The 22,259-nt window shown below is 40.8% G+C and overlaps 1 protein-coding gene across 1 annotated transcript in view; it reads right to left on the bottom strand.

The window, feature by feature from the left end:
- Positions 1 to 13,346: 13,346 nt before the first annotated feature.
- VWC2L (von Willebrand factor C domain containing 2 like) overlaps positions 13,347 to 22,259 on the bottom strand; it is a 148,439-nt gene continuing 139,526 nt past the window's right edge. Inside the window, exon 3 of the mRNA XM_055345007.1 lies at positions 13,347 to 13,495. Coding sequence (XP_055200982.1) covers positions 13,347 to 13,495 — 149 coding nt within the window. The remainder of the gene's footprint in view (positions 13,496 to 22,259) is intronic.

Genomic DNA, 22,259 nt, shown 5'->3' with positions numbered 1-22,259 from the left:
GCCTGCTCTTATCTCTACCTCCATTCAGCCCTGGTTCCTCTTTCAAGACTCGGGTGCAGCATCCTTTCTCCAGGAAGCCTTTTCTGAAATCCAATTTGAAGTAATTAATCCTCTTTTATGCTCCATCACACCCTCCGCAAACCTCTACATATTAAAATTTTATTGACAGTTTTGCACATGTCTCTACCTCACTAGGCTATAAAGTTTTAATAAAAAGACTACTTTGTTTTCATCTTAGTGCCTTCAACATGAAGCCAAATACCTTCCACTTGGTAAATGATTAAAAATGTTTCTTAAATTGTCTTTGAGTTAAATTAATACATTTTACGCAGAATTTCCTTTCCTTTGGCCGAGAGCTTTGGAGAATTGGGTAGTCTGTTGAAAAAAAAAATCTCAGAAGAATTCTTAAGATATTTTCTGTATCACTTATAGTTTGAAAACAGATTTTAAGAGGTTTTCTTTTTTTAAGTCCTAAAGGATACACACAAGGTTTCAGCTTAAACTTTTTAAGACATTAGCTAAAAGTTTCTAGAAACCCATTGCACTGCCAGGATTATAGGACTATTGCTATCATATATAATAACATCTACTAAAAATCCATTTTAAATCAGTCATCTAGGGGGATCCCTGGGTGGCGCAGTGGTTTGGCGCCTGCCTTTGGCCCAGGGCGTGATCCTGGAGACCCGGGATCGAATCCCACGTCGGGCTCCCGGTGCATGGAGCCTGCTTCTGTCTCTGCCTCTCTCTCTCTGTGACTATCATAAATAAATAAAAATTAAAAAAAAATAAATCAGTCATCTATAACTGCAAAGATTGGACCCATCATGTGGCCATCTGTATTCCTTTTGAAGAAAGCCCAAACATTTTTTTTCCCACATGAGAATATTAATAGAGGAGTATTAACATGTTCTGTTGGTCATTTTAGTATATTTCCTCACAGTCTAAGAATCTTGGAAGTAGAGAAAAAGCCAAGCATCTAATTTCTCTGGAAAAAACAAAACAATACAGGAGGTTGACATAAGAAACATAAAAATACAACACCTTAACTATCTCTTCTCTCTTCCAAATTACATCTTAAATAAATCAGCTAGATGTGAGCAGAAGGGTATGCATGTTACAAGGCTTTAAAAATGCCATTTTGATCATCTACATCGATCCATTTGTCTGAGATGGGGTAATATGCTTATTTCTAAGCAAATATGTTTGTTATATTGAACTTCCATTTATTTGGTGGGTTTGGTGCTAAAACTGACCTGTTGGGCCTCTTATTTAAAAAAAAATCTATAATGCGTATATTCCTAGGAATGAGGAAAAGACTTTGTGTTTAGAAAAAAATGGATTTATAGTGACACTCAAGATTTTTTTTTGTTTGTTTTTTGTTTAGAGAGACTTACATATCCCTCCTGAAATAAGAACACCAAAAAGGAGGAAACAAATTCAAAGCTTTAGTGGTAAAATTGATTTTGTATTTTGTGAATTCCTGCAATATTTAATTTTGTCCTTTTATTAATCCACTCATTCAAGAAATATTCGATGAACATCTGCTAAGCACCAGGTACACTGTAAGTGTCTTATCAATATATAGTCTGGTAGAAGGAACAACCAAAGAATAATTAACTTATAGTCATGGATTTTCCAAAAAAAGAGAACATCTTAAGGGACCTAACTCAGAGTATGAAGTTGGTGTTCCCTAAGAATGGCACGTAGGCTGAGAAGTGAGGGGCGGAAAAGAGGTAGCCAGAGGAGAGGGAGTTGAGAATGGTGTATTGGTCCAGTTTTCCCAGGCAGAGATTACAGAGCTCACAGTTCCTGCTAGGATGAGCTTCCTCCTCAGGAAATGTGTTAACATTCCTATTCTCCAATGACCCCGCCCTGGATGTCATAATGCTCTTTCCTTCTCAATTTCAAATCTGACCTTTCTGAGCTCACCTGTCAGGGAGGCTTGCTTCTCTTTCTAGGCTAGTGTAAGACTTTACTGAAGAGTGAAGGCAGAAGGTGATAAATGACAAATTCCGCTAGAAGTGATGAAACACTACAGTAAAGGACAAGCCCTCTTCTTCAAAAATAGAAACTTAGTGTCACTGCTGGAGCTCTTTAACATTTCCCTCTACATGGAAGCAGTTCTCAATGTAGGGGTCCAGTAAATTCCTAGAGTAATGTATATTATTAGATCACTATAATAGGGAAAAAAATCACAAGTTTATATAGATTTTTCTGTTTCTTTCTCATCTCTGATCTTTGGGTGAGACTTTAGATTTTTAATCTGAATAATTATGTTTCTCCTAGGAAATAAAGTTCTCCTAAGGGTGTAGTTCTATCCATAAAGTCAAAATCGTTTCATAAGATAAATAGATGCAACAATTTGGATGAATTCCACAAACAAAATGGTGAATGAAAGATACCAGGCCCAAAAGATAGTTTATGATTCGATAAACACAGCTTCAGAACCAGCAAAAGTGAATTTTGCTGTTTGAGAATATTCTTGGTGGTGTTATGCTTGATGGCGATGAGGGCATATAGACTAGAAAGTGTCACAGGAAGGCTTCTGGAGTGCCAGTGACGCACGTATACATCCCGTGTTATAAGTGTTCTTACGATGTGTATGCTTTTATTTATATTCAATGTAAGTCAATATAAGGTTTTTGTTTTTGTTCACTTAACAACGAGTAAAGAAAGCAAGCATTCGCCCTTGTAATCGTGACTCTGGCAATATCTACAGAGCCATTAAGAAATGGGCCTTTACAATGATCCAGTTTCTTTGATTCAGCTCAATAGCCATAAATCAGGTATCCCAAGAAAATTACTTTGGACCAGTTTATTTAGTTCAACCTCAGGTCTGATTATGCTAAGTATGCAATTGCTCAAGCTAACCAAACAGTTTTAAAAATCTGTATCTCACTTTGTGCCGGTGCAGAGGGTTAGAGAACATGTTTCTAGGTTGTATTTCATTGCATGCATGATGCGTTTCCAATATGCCCTTTTATTCTCCAGGAGACAGCTGAAGAAAACTGTACGGTGCTCTATACCCAGGCTACATACAGTGGATTTATATGTACTGAAATGTAGATTTTATGGTAAACAAAGAATATTTTTCGGAGTTGACATCATTTCAATAGGCATGTGAGTTTGAGGACTAGCCTTCCATTTTCTATGAGAGCAAATCAATGGGCTGGAATATGTGATTACAGATGTATGTTCTGGTTTTACTTTGGCAAGTGCAAAGAAGAGAAATGGATCATTGCACGCTACATTGGTATTGTGAAATATCATAATTCTGTGTACCTCTCCTATTTCTTAAGTTACTTTATGCTTTTCAAATGTATCATTTCACAGTTTTGCCGCTGTGACCCTGGTTTCCCTGCTCATTGGAGGATAGCTGAAGGTCGTTAAAAAAAACAAAAAGCCCCAGTCCTAGTGTTCCAGTGAAGCTATTATAGGATGCTGACTCTGGAGTCTTGGTAGCCAGTGGCCTGGCTGCTGCTGAAAAGCACTCTGCTGGGTAGAAGGAGGTGGGAAATGGAACACTGGTTGTCTCTGCTCTCACTCATGAGTGGTTCTGGGCCTCTCTTACTACTATTTATAGCCAAAGTATGTCTTATAGAGCTGTTCAATAGCTCATGAATTGGAAGATACAAGTGGGTTTCTGAAGCGAACTCAAGCAATTAAAGTTATCATTCCTGAGAGCAGAGTACTTGTCAGGCTGAGAAACAGGCAGTTGAGTGGTAAGAAACTCAGAACATTGCTGGGTTCTCTCAAGAACAGAAGGTAACAAGCCCAACCTGAGGGATAAGACCGTGTCTTATGTAAACAAGTGAAGTGGCTCAGAGAATTCTCCTCTAGCTGCATGCAAGTATCCTCAGGGATGCCTGGATGTCCAGGGCAGTCCTTCTCTGTTCAGCTTATAGGAGTGGTGCCCTGCAGGGCCACATCAGATTAGTAAACAGAGCAGATAACTGGAAGATAATCATTTCTGTTTAAGAGGCCTTATCTATTGGTAAAAAAAGGGGGGGGGAACCCCCAAACAAAAGCAAACAAAACCTCCAACCATATGTTATGTCAATATTTTGCACATTTAATAGGAAATCCTGTTTTCTTGTTTTGTACCTATATATATCTCATGGCCACTGCAATGATCTTAGACTCCATGACAGCTTATTTTCATTCCCCGCCTGCAGCTCTCCTTCGCTCATGTTCAGCTTTTCTCTGAAATCGATGGACCACATGAGCCACAAATGATTAGGGATGGAAAATTAAATCTATGAACAAGCAGAACTAATGAAATGCTTCACAGTAAGGCAAAGGTGGGGTAAGAATTACTCTAAGCTAAACAAGCCTGCATTTGTTAGGTACAAAAGTGGGAGCAGAGTTTCCTAGCTCTATGGAGGCGTAGCAAGTATGTGACCTGTGTGACATGGTCATCAGTCCAGTGTAACGCCTCTAGCTTTTGCATTTCTTTTTTTCTTTTTTTTTTTTTTTTAGCTTTTGCATTTCTATAGATACATAGACCTGTGGCTATTTACACGTAGACACACATATACACGTATATGCACCTTAGACATTTTATACTTGCAATTTACAAATCATATGCCTTATATTTATATACCCATTAACCTTAACTCTTATCTGCAAGATGACACCTAACATATTTTCATTATCAGTTTATAAGATTGTAACACGGGACACTTTTTGACCCTTGGTTTCAAGTCTAGTCTTACAGTTTACAGAGCACGTGTCCATCCTCCTGTTGTCATTTCTAAATATTTGGAAAGGGATTCTTGCTCAAAAATACATCTCTTGCTTGTTTCCTGATGCTTTCTCTGGGGCCATAGGCTTCCATTGCCACAGTTGAATCTGGCACCAGGTAAGAAAAGTCAACAAATGAGGCTAAAGATACAAATATCATTGAAGGATGGCATTACCCAAATTCCTGCTAAGATGGAAGAATGAGTTTTGATAAACTGTAGTGTACTGGGTGCCCAAAATTGGATAGAGGAGAGGGAATTCCACTGGCCAGCAAATTGACTATAGAGAAAGAGGGATGATGACATCGGCACAAATAAGTGATTCCTTCACGATATGAAGGTGGCCCATTGTCGCCATTTTTATTTGTGCAAAACCCTTGATTTGGCACCAGGCACGTATTTACGATTTGGATGGATTTCCTCATCAACAAAATGGGACAGTTACGTGGTTGAAGTTGTCAGTAGAAACTTCACGTTATATACTCCAAGAGCGTATTGGCTCCTTCCCTCATTCTTTTTTTTTTTTAAGATTTTATTTATTTATTCATTAGACACACACACACACACACACACACACACGCACGCACAGGCAGAGACACAGGCAGAGGGAGAAGCAGGCTCCATGCAGGGAGCCCCACAGGGGTCTTGACCCCGGGACTCCAGGATCATGCCCTGGGCTGAAGGCAGGCACCAAACCACTGAGCCACTCAGGGATTCCCCCCTCATTCTTCATCTAGTCTATTCCTCTTTTAACACTCATGTTACAAGCCCCATCTCCCAGGAAGCCTTCCCACAGGCCCCTGATGAATATTGGCCTTTTGCCAATATTCCCAGTGTACCTATTCATACCTAGAACATAGCACATTCCTCTCTGTTATTATGGAATTGCCTTGTTCTTTGCCTCATCAGACCATGAGCTCTTAAAGCTGGAAAAAAAAAAAAGCCTTTAGTTTTAACCAGTGTCTAGTTCCCTAGTTGAAACATTGCTTATTGAACAAATGAACAGACTCTTTAATTACTATAATTGATAAAAGGAAACAACTGAATTGCAGTGATTGAGTTAGCCACAAGACAGCAGGGAGGAGTCCCAGGAAACTTGATAAACCTACCTTATTAACATAATGCACTTTAAAAAGTCAAATCTCTTCTGAATTTAAACAGTGCCATATAGTGTTTTTGTCAGAGTTCCTGGTCCATAACATTTGCATGATGAACTTGCAACAGAGGCATCTTACAGCCCAGATGAACTTTCTTATGATAATTGAAAAAATGCCCTAGAGAGTGGAGCCTTCTGAAATGCCTCCTAAGTCACAAGAAAAGTAGGTGGTTGAGGGCAACTATCACCTAGGAACTAAATCACATGCATGTGTGGATACCTTTCCCTTGAGATGGTAGCTACTGGAAGCCAGAGACCAACTTTTCAACAAGATTAAGGAGATGCTATTAATTGCTATCGATCATGGGTCAACAAATTAAATTGCATCTGCAACTGCATCTCTGAAAGGTCTAAATGAGAAATGCAGTTAATGGGTCTGGCTGACCCAATGTTGTGATTAATTAAAAAGGGCATGAAACCAAAAAGCAAACAAAGGCAAAGAAAACTGTAATGGGAGCAGGGTGGACATCCTTGGAAATCTCAAATCAAAAGTCTTTCCGAGGACCTAACTTGTCATTTAGTTCTACGTCGTGTGTGTGTGTGTGTGTGTGTGTGTGTGTGTGTGTGTGTGTGTATAAACAAGCAGAGAAGGCCACGGATGGCTAAATTCATCCCTTGTTTTGAATTTCCAGAATCCTGATGAAATTCAATATGAAAATGAAACCACTGTTTTCATATTCTGAAGGGTCATGTGTGGAGAGAGGTGTTAGAAATTTTTAAACAATTTGTACAATATGTAAATAAATTGCTTCACTATGGTAAGAGTAGTATTTGTCACAAACTGGAGAATGATTCTGTGACTCTTGCCATTCTAACCTTTCACTTTCATTTTAAGAAAACTGTGATGATAAGAAAACTGCGATGGGACATATAAGACCAGTGGAGAACTTTGACTATTCCAACGGCAGTTACTCAAACCTAGATGAGAACAGCACTGGCAAAGCAGAAAATGAGCTGTCCTAGAGATAAGCATATCTGAGGTTGATCCTAAATGCCTGCTATTACCAGTACCTTCTGATGGCTGACGTCTCCTAAAATGAGATTATGTGCTAACACCTCCAAGGAACGTGTAAGTTCCACATTTTTGGCGGTTGCTATTTAGCACCAATATCCTTCTAACCACCTGAATGAGAAACATGGACTATTTTAATTCTTGAATCTCTACTGGACCCTCCATGGAGTCCTTTTGCCCAAAGGATCTGTTTGATTTTCACCACTACAGGATCAAATCCTCATTATTCCTTCCTGGACGCTTGTAATTGCCTCTCATTAGTTCCTTGCCCCTTTCTCTCCAGACCATAATCCATCCTACATGCTGCTGTAAGAATTGTTACTCTAAGACACGAAGATGGCTATCTCGTCTTCTTTTTTGATGTAAAGAAATCCACAGTATCAAGAAAAACCAAATCCAATTTTCGTAGCATGATCTTCGAGGGCCTAACAACTGGGTTTCCTTCCTGGACACATCTTTCACCGTATCCTTCCATCTCCAGCCTCACGGTCACATTACATCTGACTGCTTGTCACAGTCCAAATAGACTGGTCATTTTTTCTATGCTGCAGTATCGTCCCCTAAATGTTTGCTTAACTGCTGCTCAAGCTACAAGATCTAAATCCAGGTTACTTTATTCATGAAGTCTCTCTTATGTTACCACCAGTCCTGGTAAGGATAACTAACCAAAATAGGCTCTTGTCATGTGCCGTCTTCTTTTCTAAGCTTTTTTATGGGTAGTATTCTATTCAATTCTTACAACACCTGGTTTCTAATTATATGAACTGGAGAAAAAAAATCATAAAACCTCTCTGAATCTCAGCATTCCAGTCTGGAAAATGGAAATACCAGTGTATAATTTCGTGGTGGTTATAGGGATCATTGAATGAATGAACGTAAATTGTCGTCTCATGTCAAGTAGCCAATACAGGTATCTGACACACAGAAGGGGCTCAAGAAATGGTAGCTGAACTTCTATCCAAATTCTCCCCTAAGAAGAATTTATTCATTTGGAAAGTTTTACAACTCAATTCTTAAAATATAGCTTTCTAAAAGTGCTCCTACTCAAAGCCACGCTGTAATGCAAGTATTAGGATTAAGTTGAGGTTTGGGCTTCAAAGAACTATGAGTTCAAGGCTGTCAAAAGTTAAAAAGAAAGCCATCAAATCCTGGCCACAACTGAGGATATTTGAAGCATAAAACAAATTTTGGACACTTAACAGGAATTGCTTTAACTCAACTCACTTAATTCTTACTCTACGCGGGGCATGATATCACTGTTCATTAAAAGAACAATGTGCCTTCTGGATGGGTTAAGTTCGGTCAAGAAGAATCAGGTATTCACATCACACGCACAATTTGCGGCTCTCTGATAAGACTGTCACTCCAATTCAAGGTATAAACCCCATTACAAATGTGGTAAGAAGGTATAAGTGAGGTTGCTGGCTCAGACACAGCACTGGTCTTTCAAAATCATGAGGGTTCCTTTCTTCAAAAGAGTAAAAGTCTCAACGTGGGAAGCCCTCAAACAACAGCAAACCCAGGTCTCCAATCACAGTTCTAGCTTTTTCTGTTATGCTTTGAAGTACCCTCCCATGAAACTTGAACCGGAAATGAACTATAAACAACCCTACAGGGAGAAGAAAATTGGACACACGGGAAACTGAAAAGCAAGAAAAATCTGATCTTGTTTCAAGAAAAGGTTGGTGGAGTGGGGATGCATATACCTATGTGTGGGGACTCCATGCTGACCTTTTCTTAGCGGTTGACTATTCTCTTCCTTCCTTCTTTCAATAGTGCAGATGATGACAATTTATAAAATATTGTTCAGTTTTACTGTGTTAGGCAGCGTGATTGTCTCAAGGGGAAGAAAAATCACAGTTTGCTCTCACTCTCCAAAGAAAGCTTACACACATATAAAAGGTGGTGTCCTCTGAGTGCTGGTGTCCACAACAGTTCTTGCTCTGAGGCTCTTTATTGCCCCTCTGAGGTCATTTGGTAGAAAACCTCTTGCCCACTGCTCACCCTGCTCAGTGTCGGGAGGGAGTTTTACATGCTTTAAAAGCGTAATTTTTCCCAGCACAAACCCTCTAATGACAAACTCGTGACTCTGTCAGAGTTCACAGCTGTCAGTTGGCAGGGTTAGGGCCCCATTTTGAACTTAGGGGGCATAACATCTAAATGCAAGGTTATGGGTGATTTGGAGCATGCAAATACCCCCATCCCTCATATCTTAGAAAATCTGAGAAATTTTAAGATGAATATTAGATGGTGCTAAGGAATTCTTAATTTTATTAGGCTTTGGTAATATAGCATGGTTTGGTAAGAAACTATCCCTTTTTTTTAAAGGAGATATAGAGCTGGAATGATATGATGCTTGATGTTTGGGTTTAAAATACTCAAGGGAAGCCTGGGTGGCTTAGTTGGCTAAGCATCTGACTCTTGATTTCAGCTCAGGTCATTATCTCAGGGTCATGAGATAGAGCTCTGAATGGGGCTCCACACTCAGCTTGAGATTCTCTCTCTCTCTCTCTCTCTGCACCCCCCTTCCTCTGCCCCTCCCCTTGCTCATACTCTCTCTCTCTAAAATACATAAAATTTTTGAGATACTCAGGGGAAGAAAAAAAATGGTTGAAGGATTATGCAAAATCTTGAAAACTATTGAGTCTGGGCAGTGTGCAAATGGACTATTGATTTTTTTAATGTATGATTTCCTGATTTTCATGTATATTTGCATATATTTATAATACAAAATCCTTGTTTGCCACTTAGCTAACCTATGACTTTGGGCCAATCACTTAACCTCTCTGTGTTCTGGTTTCCTCATTAGCAAAGCAGCCAGAATAAGAACCCCTCCTTGGCAGGCTTTGCTGTGTGGCTTGAACAGGATACTATGGGTTTGGTGCCCAGCTCAGGGCCAGCCAACAGAGCCAGGCACTCAATAATTATGGATTGTCATTAGTATTGTGTATGGATGCAGGGTCAGGAAAATATTTTTTCCTATCACTTACACTCTCACTGCTGTTTTTTTTTTTTTTTTTTGAGCTTCCTGTCTGATCCTCAAGTCAGCCCAGCCTTACGGTATGAAAAATGAAAATGTACGCAGGCAAATGCTACAGCTGATGCTTAAATCTAATTGAATGTAGCTCTAATGACACATGTACTTTCAGATGACAGAAGTCACTGAGGGTTCGTTATTAAATGATGAGGGTAGAGAGGAGAGAGAATTTTGGAAGGAAAAATATACCACAAACAATGTTTGCTGGTTAACACACTTTATATTTAACAAAATAATTTTTTAATAATATAGTCTTTTACACATCAAATATTGTTGCTAGAATCCCCTTTTTACAGTTTAGTGTTTAGTTGTGTTGTGTTTTTTTTTTTTTTCCTCACTAGTTTTCAGGCACACCATTTTTCAAAGATTTTGGAAACTGAATCTTTTTTTTAACAGGCATCAGCTGACAAACAGGATGTTGATCCCTTATTTAAACAAAGCTGTAGTTAAAGCCGAGAACCAAGGATGGAGGAGGAATGGGAGACATGGACAGTGGAGCTGCAAACAAAGCCTTCAAGAGAAAAAAAAAAAAAAAGAGAAAACTAAACAGATGAGACCAGAACTCTGTTGTTCAGAGTTTGGAAAGAATTTCTCAATGACCTGGGTAGAAGGAAGTTGTAAAATGTTTATCGGTTTATGAGAAATTCTGTCACAGTATAGGTTCATCTCTCCCTACAGGGAGAAAAATGTCAGTGCTACAAAGTCTTAAAGGAAACAGTATGTAGTGAAACTCAGAGGAAAAAGAAAATCCAACAACAACAACAAAAATAATAATAATAGAAAAATCCCTCTCTCTGGCTGGTAACAGAGACCACAGAGTAGCCTTCATTCTACAAACTCTGCAAAGAGCTTCTTGATGGATATTACACTCCATTCTAGTAAGTTCTTGCTGCACCTATCACTGTGCCAAGACTTTGATGCAAATTGACGCCTGGCTCCCCAGTTGCACTCTCTGTTTCCTAGAAAGGACATAGTAACTCCTTAATAATAGAGAGGGTACTATGCTACATGGCTCTATTAATGATATTTTCTGGGTTTCAAACCTTATTCCTGTCATTTATTATTATTATTTCTTTCCAAGAGTGTGGAGTTTTGAAGCTGGCACCAGGCAACCTCAGGGCAAAGCAAGCTCTATAATACATCTCTGTCTAGACACAAGCTGAAGTATGGAATGCCTTTGCTTTGGAGTGCAGGAATAAATCATGCAGAATTGTTCATGAATGATTCATGACTGTCTATATGATGTATCCATGGTGGCAACAAAAGGCACCAACCTTGCTGCAAATTGGTGTTCTAAGGGAGGGAGGCATGATGTTCTTCCTCCGATGGCGCCGGCATGGCTGTTTGCATCATACACAAGCACAGTGTACGTGAGAAGTGTCGGGTCCGACTTGTCAACACGTTAGCTTTGGAAATGACAACTCTTTCTCGATGACTGGAGGTGCTTCCAGGGAGGAGAGGCTGACCATTTTAAATGAAAACCCAGCTGATGAGACTAAAGAAGTATGTCGTGGGGGTGGACCTATGACCATAGAAGCATCACTCCACTGGGAGGAGGTTGACCTGTCTCCCTTGGGGCTGCTGACTGTGCATGTCCCAAAGGGCTTAGAGGCTCACCCAAGCCACAGGCCCAGCCAGAGCTTGCTTGGTATGCCACGTGGGCAGAAACCACTCTGTGCTGATTATCCTAAACCTTTGATCCTCAACCAGGTGACATTTTGTCCCTTCCCCACTCCCTGGGGACCTTTGGCAATGCCTGGAGACAATCTGTTGTTACAGGGTGTTGCTGTTGGCATTTAGCGGCTAGAGGCCAACGACGTCACTAAACATCCTAAAAATGCACAGGGCAGCCCCCAACAACAGTGAGTCATCTGGCCCAAGATGTCAACAGATTTAAGCTTGAGAAAGCTTGTTCTAGAATGTGGCACTCCGCAAGAGCTATGGCAAAGCCCAGGCTGGGGTGGGGGGCGGGAAAGGAAAGAACATTGATAACGAAGACGACCTTAAAGTTTCCTCAAGGACCCTGCCAGACCTGCGCCAGGGTTTTCAAGACAGGAGAGCGGAATAAGCAACTAACTGTGCCCTGTGGTTTCAAGAATCGCCAAATATGCACTTGACTCGAGGTGGCATCAGATACCCTGTGTATTTTATTTTTTTTCTGTTACTATACGAGCAGCATTACCAGGGCAACCTTGAGACGCTTCAAAGGTTCACTTTAGTTGTTCAGTATCTAATATATACATTTTAAAAAAATGTACAACAAATGGAATTGTATTGTGCAAGACCCACTCTACCCTAAGCTTTAATTTAAATCAGCACTTGAGGTGGAAAGAGTGTCCTGAATCTGTGTTTTAGACATAGGGCTGAGTGGTCATTACTTAAACATGGCAAACACAGTCCCAAACCATAAAAACTGCCTGTGGGTACCCCTGGCTTTCAGCCAAATCTGAACGCAAAAGCCAGGGGTGTTCAGAAGGGTTCAGATGCACAGTGGGGCTACTCGCTCTGGGTCTGGTGTGTCTAGTGCCAGGCGACCGAGTGCGTTTAGAGTGTTAAGCTACGAACCAAACCGAAATTCAGCGTCATGAGAAAATCTGGTGGTTAATGCTACGATTGTGAATTCCTGGCTCCCTTTGGATGCTATAGTCAAGCTCATGGTGTTCTTCACATATTAGTTTTTGATTGGCAGTTTCAAGGTTTTGTGTCTGAGATGTGTGGTTTGTGAGAATTCAATCACGATCTCCCACTTAACTGCACCAAGCTTCGGTTCCCCGCCCTGCCCCAGCCGTGGGGCCACCTGTATGTACCTCTCTTTTTCTGACCCTACAGGGCATGTTTCCCCCAAGGGGAGACATTGGTCGGATGCTCCTGCGTCTTCCTGGTCAGGAAGGGTGCTCACCCCTGAGGTCCCTTTACTAAAGGTTATATGACACAACTCCAAGCTTAACTGTGCAGTCAGCTCTGGCCCCTTAGACTCTAAATATGAAAAAGAAATTCTACAAGAGAAAAATGCCATGGTGGTGATGTACAGAAGAGTAAAAATGAAGCAGATCGGCGGACGGTGAGCTGGCAGGCTAGAGGTGTCACCAGAGAAGGAGCCTGTACGAGGCTGTTTCTTCCTTTTCGTTTTAGAAATCCAGTGGTCAAGTCTCCATCAAGCATGGACAGTTACAAAAGCGGTTTCGGTAGCTGTATACTATATATACTTTATATAGCAAGAGAGAAAGAGAGAAATTTCCTCTTAGTAAAATATTCACTTTTGTCAACCCTAAAAGGTTTTGCTGGTGACCCTGTTGTAGCTGGCAGGAGTTTGTTTTGTTCTGTTTTGTTTCAAACGTGTGCAGTGTAGAAGCCATAGCATCCTCTCCTAGGAACTCCTCATCGGTGGGGGATTTTTTCCTACACAGTCTGCTTGCCTTGGCATTCGCGTTTTGAACACTGAGCAGGCTTCCACCAGTCCCCGTTGTGACAGTGACAGATGTTACATTCATCCACTTTCACTTCAATGCCAGCCGGGATTATTGTTGTTCCTGCAAAGCAGTTTGGACCTGGAACACACATATACGTTGATTAGTTGATTAAATCGGAGAGGCTCCCTTTTTCTCTTCTCGCCCCAGCCCCAGTAGAAAGCCAGCCCCCAAAGCCAGGAATGAGTAGGTCCGATGACTCTTCACAGTGTATTACTCAGGTATTTTCTAGCCGGCTCCCTTAAATGTAAACCTTCAACCTCTACTCTTGTGCACAGAGCTCATCTTCCCTATGTATATTAAAAAAAAAAAAAAAAGATCAATGCTCAAAAAAAAAAAATCTTATTGTCTGTTACCGAGTATTTGCAGTTTTCTAAAGTAGAATTCTACAGATCAAACTCTATTTACATTATGCTCTGGGGTGTAAATGCTGCTGAAGCATCCCCTGAGACTCAAGTGGGGGCCTTGCATGTCTGCATCAGATGATGATGATACCCCGTGGCCTGTCCTCCCACTTCCCGTGGTGGGTAGGTGACAATGAACTTGCTCATTGCCTGGCTTCAACACCTCCCCAAAGTCCAGTTCCTGGAATCCCCAGCTTGTTTCTTGATAACAATAAATAATTCATGACCAGATGATTTATTCATGTCCCAAATGAGCTTTGTTAGAGGTCCATTTGATTTTTATAAATGGAGCTCCTTTAATCTGCTGGCTATCTTTTTTTTTCTTTTCTTTTTTTTTTTTTTTTTTTTTTAAAGAATGACCTAAATGATTGGCTTTTGAAAGTCAGCATGAATTCTATTTTACTTTTTTCAGGATGCAGAAAAACTTTACTGAAAAATGTTACCTGTTCAGTAGAGATGGATATTTTTTAAATTTACCAATCTTAGTTTTGTTTTTTTTTTTAACTTATCTTTCTCTCCTTTCCCTTACTTTCTCTTTCTCCCCAATCTGCAAATGCCAGTATTCAGTTTTGGTAATATTATTTCTCAAAATCAAATGGAATAAAAATTGCTTCCCAAGGTGCAATGGATTACAGTGGCATGGTGCAAATTGCAGTTTCCTTGAGACAATTTGGTATATGTCTCCGAATTACATATTTGGATAAAGAGAGCAAATCGTGTCTACTCATGATTTATCAACCCAGCATTACTGGCCACTTTCCATAACCACTACCAAGTAACATACATCAATATCAGTGCTCTGCTTTCACTTTCTTACCACTTGATAAGAATTTACGAGATTATGTTTACCACCAAATAAATGAAATCAGAGGTGATTTGTAGTTCCACTTCATAATTGAAATCTTTCATAAAAATGGTAACTATGAAGTTATAATGTATCATCACAAATCTATTTAATATGCTAGGGCTTTAATCATCCATTGTTTTAGAGTTCCCAGACCTCAGTTGTGCCTACACTTGCCAATGGCCTTTGTGCACCTATGCCTTTCCTTCATTTGGTGGAAAACAGCCCGGAATGTGTGCTTCTGCCTGGTTCTTTAGAGAACAGACCAGCAAGAGTATGAGGGATATAATGAGTCATCACTGACAATTAAACAGCTAGTAAACTCTCTGCTTTCACCCAGAATGGTGCTTCTTGTTAGGATGCTGTGGTTATAAGCTCCTGGCCGTCCTAACTACTGATTATTTAAGGATCACTGTTTTAGAATTTTAGTCATTGTTTGATAGATTGAACAGTCTTTGGGACTACACCCCCCTGGGAAGGTTCGACGCAAAATCATTAATTTGTTCTGGACCCAGAATCCAGGGAATCTGCGGAGAACCTGGCAAGGAGGCTTTTTCAGATTGTAGTTGGTTGTCTCATGGCTGCTGTTGTTGACAGACCTCTCTCAGCCCAGCCAGGATCTGGACAGAGCCAAACTAGCTTCAGAAATCAAACTCGATGACCACTACCACCTGTTTTCCTGGAGCCACCCCAGAGGAAGCAGTAGTTTCTCTACCTCCTCACTCTAATCAACTCTTTTCACCCAATTGTATACTTTTTACTTTAACAGATGGGAAAGAAAAAAAAATTTTTTTTTCTAAATAGTGGCTTCAAAACAAAGAAGTCCCTGGAAAAGGCAGAATGTGATCTACTAAAGAGTTTTCTCAGTTACTTCGGGGGCTTTGGAAACTAACTTGTCAGCAGAATCTTAAGTATGTGTGTATGTGAGTAAGCACAGACATCCTGCTGGCTCACGGGGGGCAGGTTTTCAGCTCAATATTGCAATAAGAGAAGAAAGCAGGGAAGGATCTTTGCAAAAGATTTCTGACAAGTCACTGTGCATGTCTTGAGGAGAGACTTTACTAAAGCTCTAACTCTCCCATCTGCTCCTTTCTGAATGCGTTGGTGTCATACTATGATCAGTGTGTATTTGATCAGCCTCTCTAAGTCATTTCCTAAGAACCCCTTAGAATTTGCTGCTTTCTCAGCTCAGAAAATATTAATTTATATTAATAGAATGCAAAGAAAGATCCTTTGTGCTTTGCCAGGATTGAACAAAGTCACAGCCTATATAAATAACATAACCACCTCAATGGTCAACTCGGCAGTCAGAGGTATTTTACAGAATCAAAAATTCCTATTTGATCTCACGAACAGTAATTTTATTAGCACCCTTCTGAGAATTTCAGGTGTAACTAAAGCTTCAAGTTTGTGGTTCATAGTCTTATCTGCTTAAAAGTAATTTAGATAATTGTCAAGCAGAATGGTTGGCACTATGCGGAGACTGTTCTGGTTTTGTCCCATCCTCCTTAATAGTGATGACAACAAATGTTACTCGGCTTCAAGTAACCTGGGTGTGCTATATGAGTTCCCTACGTAAGAAATCAATCCTTCTATCTATTCTCTTTCTTTTCTTTCGGAGATGCTTTCCTTTTGTCTCGCTTTATGTGGAAGAATAAGTTGCTTAGAAGAGTAAACTCAACAGCAAAAGCAACATATTTAGTGCAGAAGACTTGGAGAGATTCCAGAGGGGAGCAGTGAAATGATTAAACTGAAGGCTGGCAGATAGGACCTGTGAGAAAAGGTTAAAGGGATTGGAATTATTTAATCTGGAAAGGGAAGACAGAGAAATAACTCAATAACTCTCAAGGAATTAAGGCTTATTATGTGAAGAATGGTGACCAACTGTTCTTTCCTTTTTCTGACACCTAAAATAAGAGGAGATGGAGATACATTGATTCTCAGGGAATTGGAAACACACACACACACACAGAGGAATCGTTCAGAGAAATGAGAACTGAGTAGCCAGCTGTGTGCTGAGATCTCTCTAAGACATCTTTAAGAACACAGGAGGTGTCATCTGTCTGGTGTGTTTGAAATTGTCAGCTCCTTAAAAACAGGAACTGAATCTCTGTCATTTCTTATGGTCTGATGTTTGGCACATATTTAAAAACTCAGCACATCTTATTTAACTAAATTAAATAGTATGAACTAACTAGTTGTATAATGGAAGCAAAATTATTTCCTGAACTAATAGATCAGGCCTTACATATATATCAGGCTTAGTCCTAATAATATTGGTATAGAAATATTTGTCAATTAGAAGTAACGTAGCAATAATTTCTTGAGCACTTACTTCATGCCAAGAATATGTCTCATTCAATCTTTCCAATTAGCCATGTAAGGTGCACATTCTCATCCTTAGTGCACCTTATATGATTTGCATGGCTACCTTGAGCCTCCGAGATGGAAAATAACTTGCCTGAGATCACATGTCTAGGAAGTGACACCAATGGGATATGAACTCAAATTTTCTGATCTGTAAGGATGCTTTTAATTGCCCACAAAAAGAGGCAGGTGACCAGGAGCACACTGCAGACCAGATCCTGAGCATCTGATCAGAATTTAGAAGTCCAGTTGGTTTTAGTATTAAGGATGCATGCTGAGTTAAGAAACTCGATGGCTAAATAGAAGTGAGACTGTTTTTCTATAGATCTTTATCAGATTTATTTATTTATTTTTTATTGTGTAACCTTACAGTCTCCAGAAAACACTATTTATCTAACAACTGAAAGAAATTTCCCATGGAGGAATGCTTGGATGATGGGACTTTTGTTTTCCTTTGGGCAGCAGCGAAATTCCCACTGGTACTAGAAGTATACCAACTAAGAAGCAGAATGAAAGTGAACTATGACTCAGAAGTCCTGATTCAAGTCGTAGTGCTGTGATTGATTATCTGTGTGACCTTAAGCAAGCACTGTGTAACCCAAATACTAATTGGAGCCCATATGGTCGAGTCTCAGAAAGGATTCATATTTTTGGAAGTGCAATAAAATTGGAAAGGCAATTCAAATATTTACTGGGAGTTGGAGCAAGGAGGGAAGAAGGAAAAGCAGGCGAGGGATACTTACACAAAAATTTTCCATGAAACACAATTTTCTCTATTCTGTACTTCAAGTACTTAATTTGCACACCTACACAATAAAAACTGGTTTGCAAACATTTTCTTTTTCATAATAGAAATCATTCAAAAATCTTATAAGGGAGAGCAATATGAAATAAATAACAGCAGAGCTTCTCCGGTGAGATGGCTATGAGGAGCCTGTAGCTCTATCTTTCCAGGAGGATGTTTTTCCCATCTTCCCACTTCAACCTTGCAGAGATAGCTTATGAGGCATCTGCATAGAGTATGGGGATCAGAGGGAAAGCATTTGGAGTGATTCTTTCCTGCTTCAGTAATCTAAGAAACCAGGAGAAAATAGATTCTATCATGTTTGTGGTTGTAAGAACTGAGCAGATTTGCTCAGCCACTAAAGTTCTCTTTTCTTACCAAGCCCTGAAATTTCCTGCATTAAAGGGTTTATAGAAACTACATAGAAAAGGAAGCCCATAGCTACTCTGATTCACATCTCCTGCAGAATCATGCTTGCTTATGATGTTTAACATCACATTGGTTGAATGAAGGAACAAATGCATAAACTGAAATAAAGTTCAGAAGGAGAGGATCTCGGAGCTGAGGAAGGTTGTAACAGAGATCCTGACCCATGGGTCCATGGAGAGATTTGGTCTATGTGTGGAGAGAAGGAAGAATATGACTCACTGAGGAAGTGGAAAAAGCCGTGGGGTAGAGTGATGTGTGTAGTAAGAAGTGGCTGGGAGACGAGTGCTGTGCTGGAGCTGGTGGTTCATGTTGGCTTGCAAGAGCCAGTTGTTAGGTATTCAGGAATTCTATGATCTCGCTGGCATTATTTTGGCAATGGAAAGCCGTTGAAGTATTTTCAGTAGGGGTGGGCATGTAGTACGTGTATAATCACGAAGTAGACATCGATTCAATAAACTGCACCAGTGTCATTGAATGCTTGGTCCATGGGACACCTGTGGTTGGACTAGACATGAGACGTCTTGATAGAGGCAGGACCTTTGTGATTGTGGACAAAAAGTAGAACCCGCACAGGCTGATGATAAAAATATATTCCTTTCTCCTTTGCTTTGATACATTAAAAGTATCTGCTAAGATGCAGGGGTAATACTAAGTTAGTGTCAGCAATGAACACATTGCCTTAAGTTAATGGATCATATTATTCCTATACAAAGTAAGGCCCTAAGGGAAAATGCTCCAGGAAACGTGCAGTTTGATCTGGGAGGAAGGAGAAAGGCAGGAGAAGGGAGGTAATTTCTAGCAGGAATGCTTAATAGGAGTCCCTTAGGGGACCAGGATCACATGCAATCTGATGGAGATACTGGGCTGTTTGGAGTAGAGGAGGATCTTATCAAACAACAAAACCATTTTTAGATAATTTAAAATACACTAACTAAAGGAAGCTTTACATAGACAATATCTAGAATACCAAGAAGAACAAAGCTTGGAGGTAATACATTTAGGAACAAGGGCCAAACTCTTGCCACAGATCCGATCCAGTAAAAAAATATACCTTTGTGCCAATTAGATAGAGCAGCCTTCTCCCTCAGTATCACCAACCCAGGACCCCGGATGCCGCTGCTAGAACTGTCAGCACAGCTGCCTCTCTTACCAGTCTGGCCAGAATGGAAACTGTGGTCCTTCGCTTCTTGAAATGACCAGTTTACAGGTCAGCGTCTACAGCAGGTGAGTGTGGAGATGGAGGTTAGTCAAGTGCCTGCACCCCAGCCGCAAGGGAAGCTGGCATACAAATACCTGGTAGCTGTAACTTCTCTGGGGGAGTTAGGCTTTCTTTCTGCATAGAAGATTCCCCAGTCATAGGAAAGAGGCAGTTGTTCATTTCTGATGCTAAGAAGGATGAGGAGAGATAGGTCAGTGAAGGCAAACTTCACCTGCTTCGAGTTTTTTTTTTTTTCCCCCCTCTGGGCCAACTGCCAGTGTGCTTGTCTAGCAATTGGAACACAAGATAAATATTCAGAACGGGATTGCTGTAAACACGAGTGATACAGGTGTTAATAAGACAAAGCTTCTGCCTTCAGGGAGTTGATATTCTAATGGGGTGAATCCACAACAAAGCACAAAAACCAACATGGCCGCTTGGAGCCATTCCCTGAAGAAAGTGAACAAGACAGTGTAGTGTGGGGCCAGACCAAGAGTGAGAAAATGTCTTAGAGTTGACAGAACGTGTTTATATACGTCTTCTTATTTCATATTCCCTCTAATGCCGTAAGCTGGTTATCACAGATCCCATTGCACAGGTGAGGGAAGGAAAACTCAGAGAGATTAAGGGACTTGATGAAAGGCAGAGAACACATGGCGGGAGAGCTTACGTTTCAGCTCTCATATTCTGACCCCTGGTTGACTACTTTCCTTGAAGAGAGTCCTCCTTTGTGTGTATCATTACTTCCTCCAATGCCAGTCCAAATCAGACACCCTCCTGCTGCTGACTCCTAGTTTTCTGTCACAGGGAACTGGGACAAAATCCAGATCCAGGTGATGTTGCTGAATTCCGTTATTACTTTTTGAATTCTTTTTAAGGATTTTCACGGAAAAAAAAAAAGAATTTTCATGCACGACCTTATTTCTTCCTCCCATGAACTACAATTTTGTTTTATAAGACAGACGAGGAGACCTAGAAATGTTTCAAGTGACTTTGAGAAAGCCACACAGCTCGTCAGAGATGGAACTGGGATACACAGCCACGTTGCAGTGTTCCATGCCAGACGTCGATCTTTTCAGGCACCTGGGTGGCTCGGTGGTTGAGCGTCTGCCTTTGGCTCAGGTCATGGTCACGGGTCCTGGGATCGAGTCCCACATCAGGCTCCTGACAGGGAGCCTGCTTCCCCCTGCCTGCGTGTCTGCCTTTCTCATGAATAAATAAATAAAATCTTAAAAAGAAAAAGATCAATCTTCTCTGTGACTAGGACCTACTTTTCATTTCCTCCAAGTTTTAGTGGCACCTACTAACACTAGGATGTTGTGGGATGTTTTAGAGAGAAAAGGCTGGCATATTTACATTCCTGTTTCTTGAGAGGGAGAGAGGGAGAGACAGAGGAAGGTAGGTGTGTGTGTGTATGGGTGTGTGTTTGTGTGCATAGGTAAAGGGGTGAGTAGGCAAAAGGGTGAATGTAAAGGGGAAGATCTGGCTATAAAATCCCCTCCAGCAGCTTTATTCATCCTCTTCTCTGTAACCACAAAGTGTGAACTGCTCCCAAGAAGCGGATCTGGCTGAGAAGGCAGTGTGGTTCTAGCAATCACCTCGGAGGGCAGCCAGCCTGGCACTGCGCTGTCTCAGTGGGAGATGCCCTGTCCTTGTTGCTTGTCGACCCAGATCCTCTTTACAGCCAAGCCTCTTCCTTCCCAGAGACTAGGAAAACCAGGCCGGTCATGACTACTTTATAGATGCCTCTGGATTATAAATTGGTATGGCGCCCCTGAAAATCCTCCTGACAACAACTTCATATTGCTTAATGGTCCCCTTTTGAGTATTGCAATTTCTGGCCTTGATTTGAAAATTTATTATTGACGCTTGGTGTCTTTTAGAAATTGGTTGTAAATGATCTTCCTGCTGCATAAATGAGGCAGATTCCTATTGTGTGAGGCCATAAACATTCTATATTTCTTTGGCAGGGCATCTAAATCAGTGTTTCAGCAACTAGTAGGCTTGTAGGCCTCAGTCTGTGGGGAGAATTGGACGGGATTATGTTCTTCCTTTTAACTGATTTTAATTCTCTGCTTCATGAAGTCTGATAGATGCTATTATGCTATGGAAAAGGAAATAGGCTTTCTGGTCAGGTGTACACCCATTTTCAACTATTAAAATCTTGGAGAAAATGTTTCTAAAAAAAAATAATGGGAGCTGATTGCAGTTAAAATTTAAGCCACCTGGGTGGCTCAGTGGTTGAGCATCTGCCTTTGGCTCAGGTGGTGATCCCAGGGTCCTGGGATCAAGTCCTTCCTCAGCCTCCCTGCAGGAAGCCTGCTTCTCCCTCTGCCTGTGTCTCTGCCTCTCTCTCTCTGCATCTCTCATGCATAAATAAATAAGATCTTAAAAAAAAAAAGTGACTGAAACCCCCCAGTATCATGTTCCAAGAGCCCTGTCAGGCCCCGGACAGAGAGCAGTTAGTCTCTGAAGGGAGCTTCCAGCCTGGAGAATGCCTGCTTTTCCTCTTTCCACCTGCTTTTCCTCACCCATCCCTAGGTTACTTTCCAACCATTTTATTAAACCTCAGAACAAAAAGCTTCTTCAGATGAAGGTGGCAAGATTCAGGAAGGATTGTTTTCTCTAAGGCTGCCCTAGAGGTGCCTGTTAATCATTTTATTTGAAAATTCAATATCGCTGAACTCCCACACAAATTTCAGTGTGAGAGCTCCGGAGAGTTTTCTGGCCCTTAAGTATGTAAGATTTATAGCCTGGTGCTCCAATTAAGTAAAATGCAAGGAGCAGAGCAGAGAGAGGAAGGACGCGGTCAAGCCACA

Source organism: Nyctereutes procyonoides, unplaced genomic scaffold (assembly GCF_905146905.1).
Source record: "Nyctereutes procyonoides isolate TBG_1078 unplaced genomic scaffold, NYPRO_anot_genome, whole genome shotgun sequence".
NCBI classification, from domain to species: domain Eukaryota; kingdom Metazoa; phylum Chordata; class Mammalia; order Carnivora; family Canidae; genus Nyctereutes; species Nyctereutes procyonoides.
Note: the sequence above shows the minus strand (reverse complement) of the source record. Positions and strands in the feature narration are given on the sequence as shown.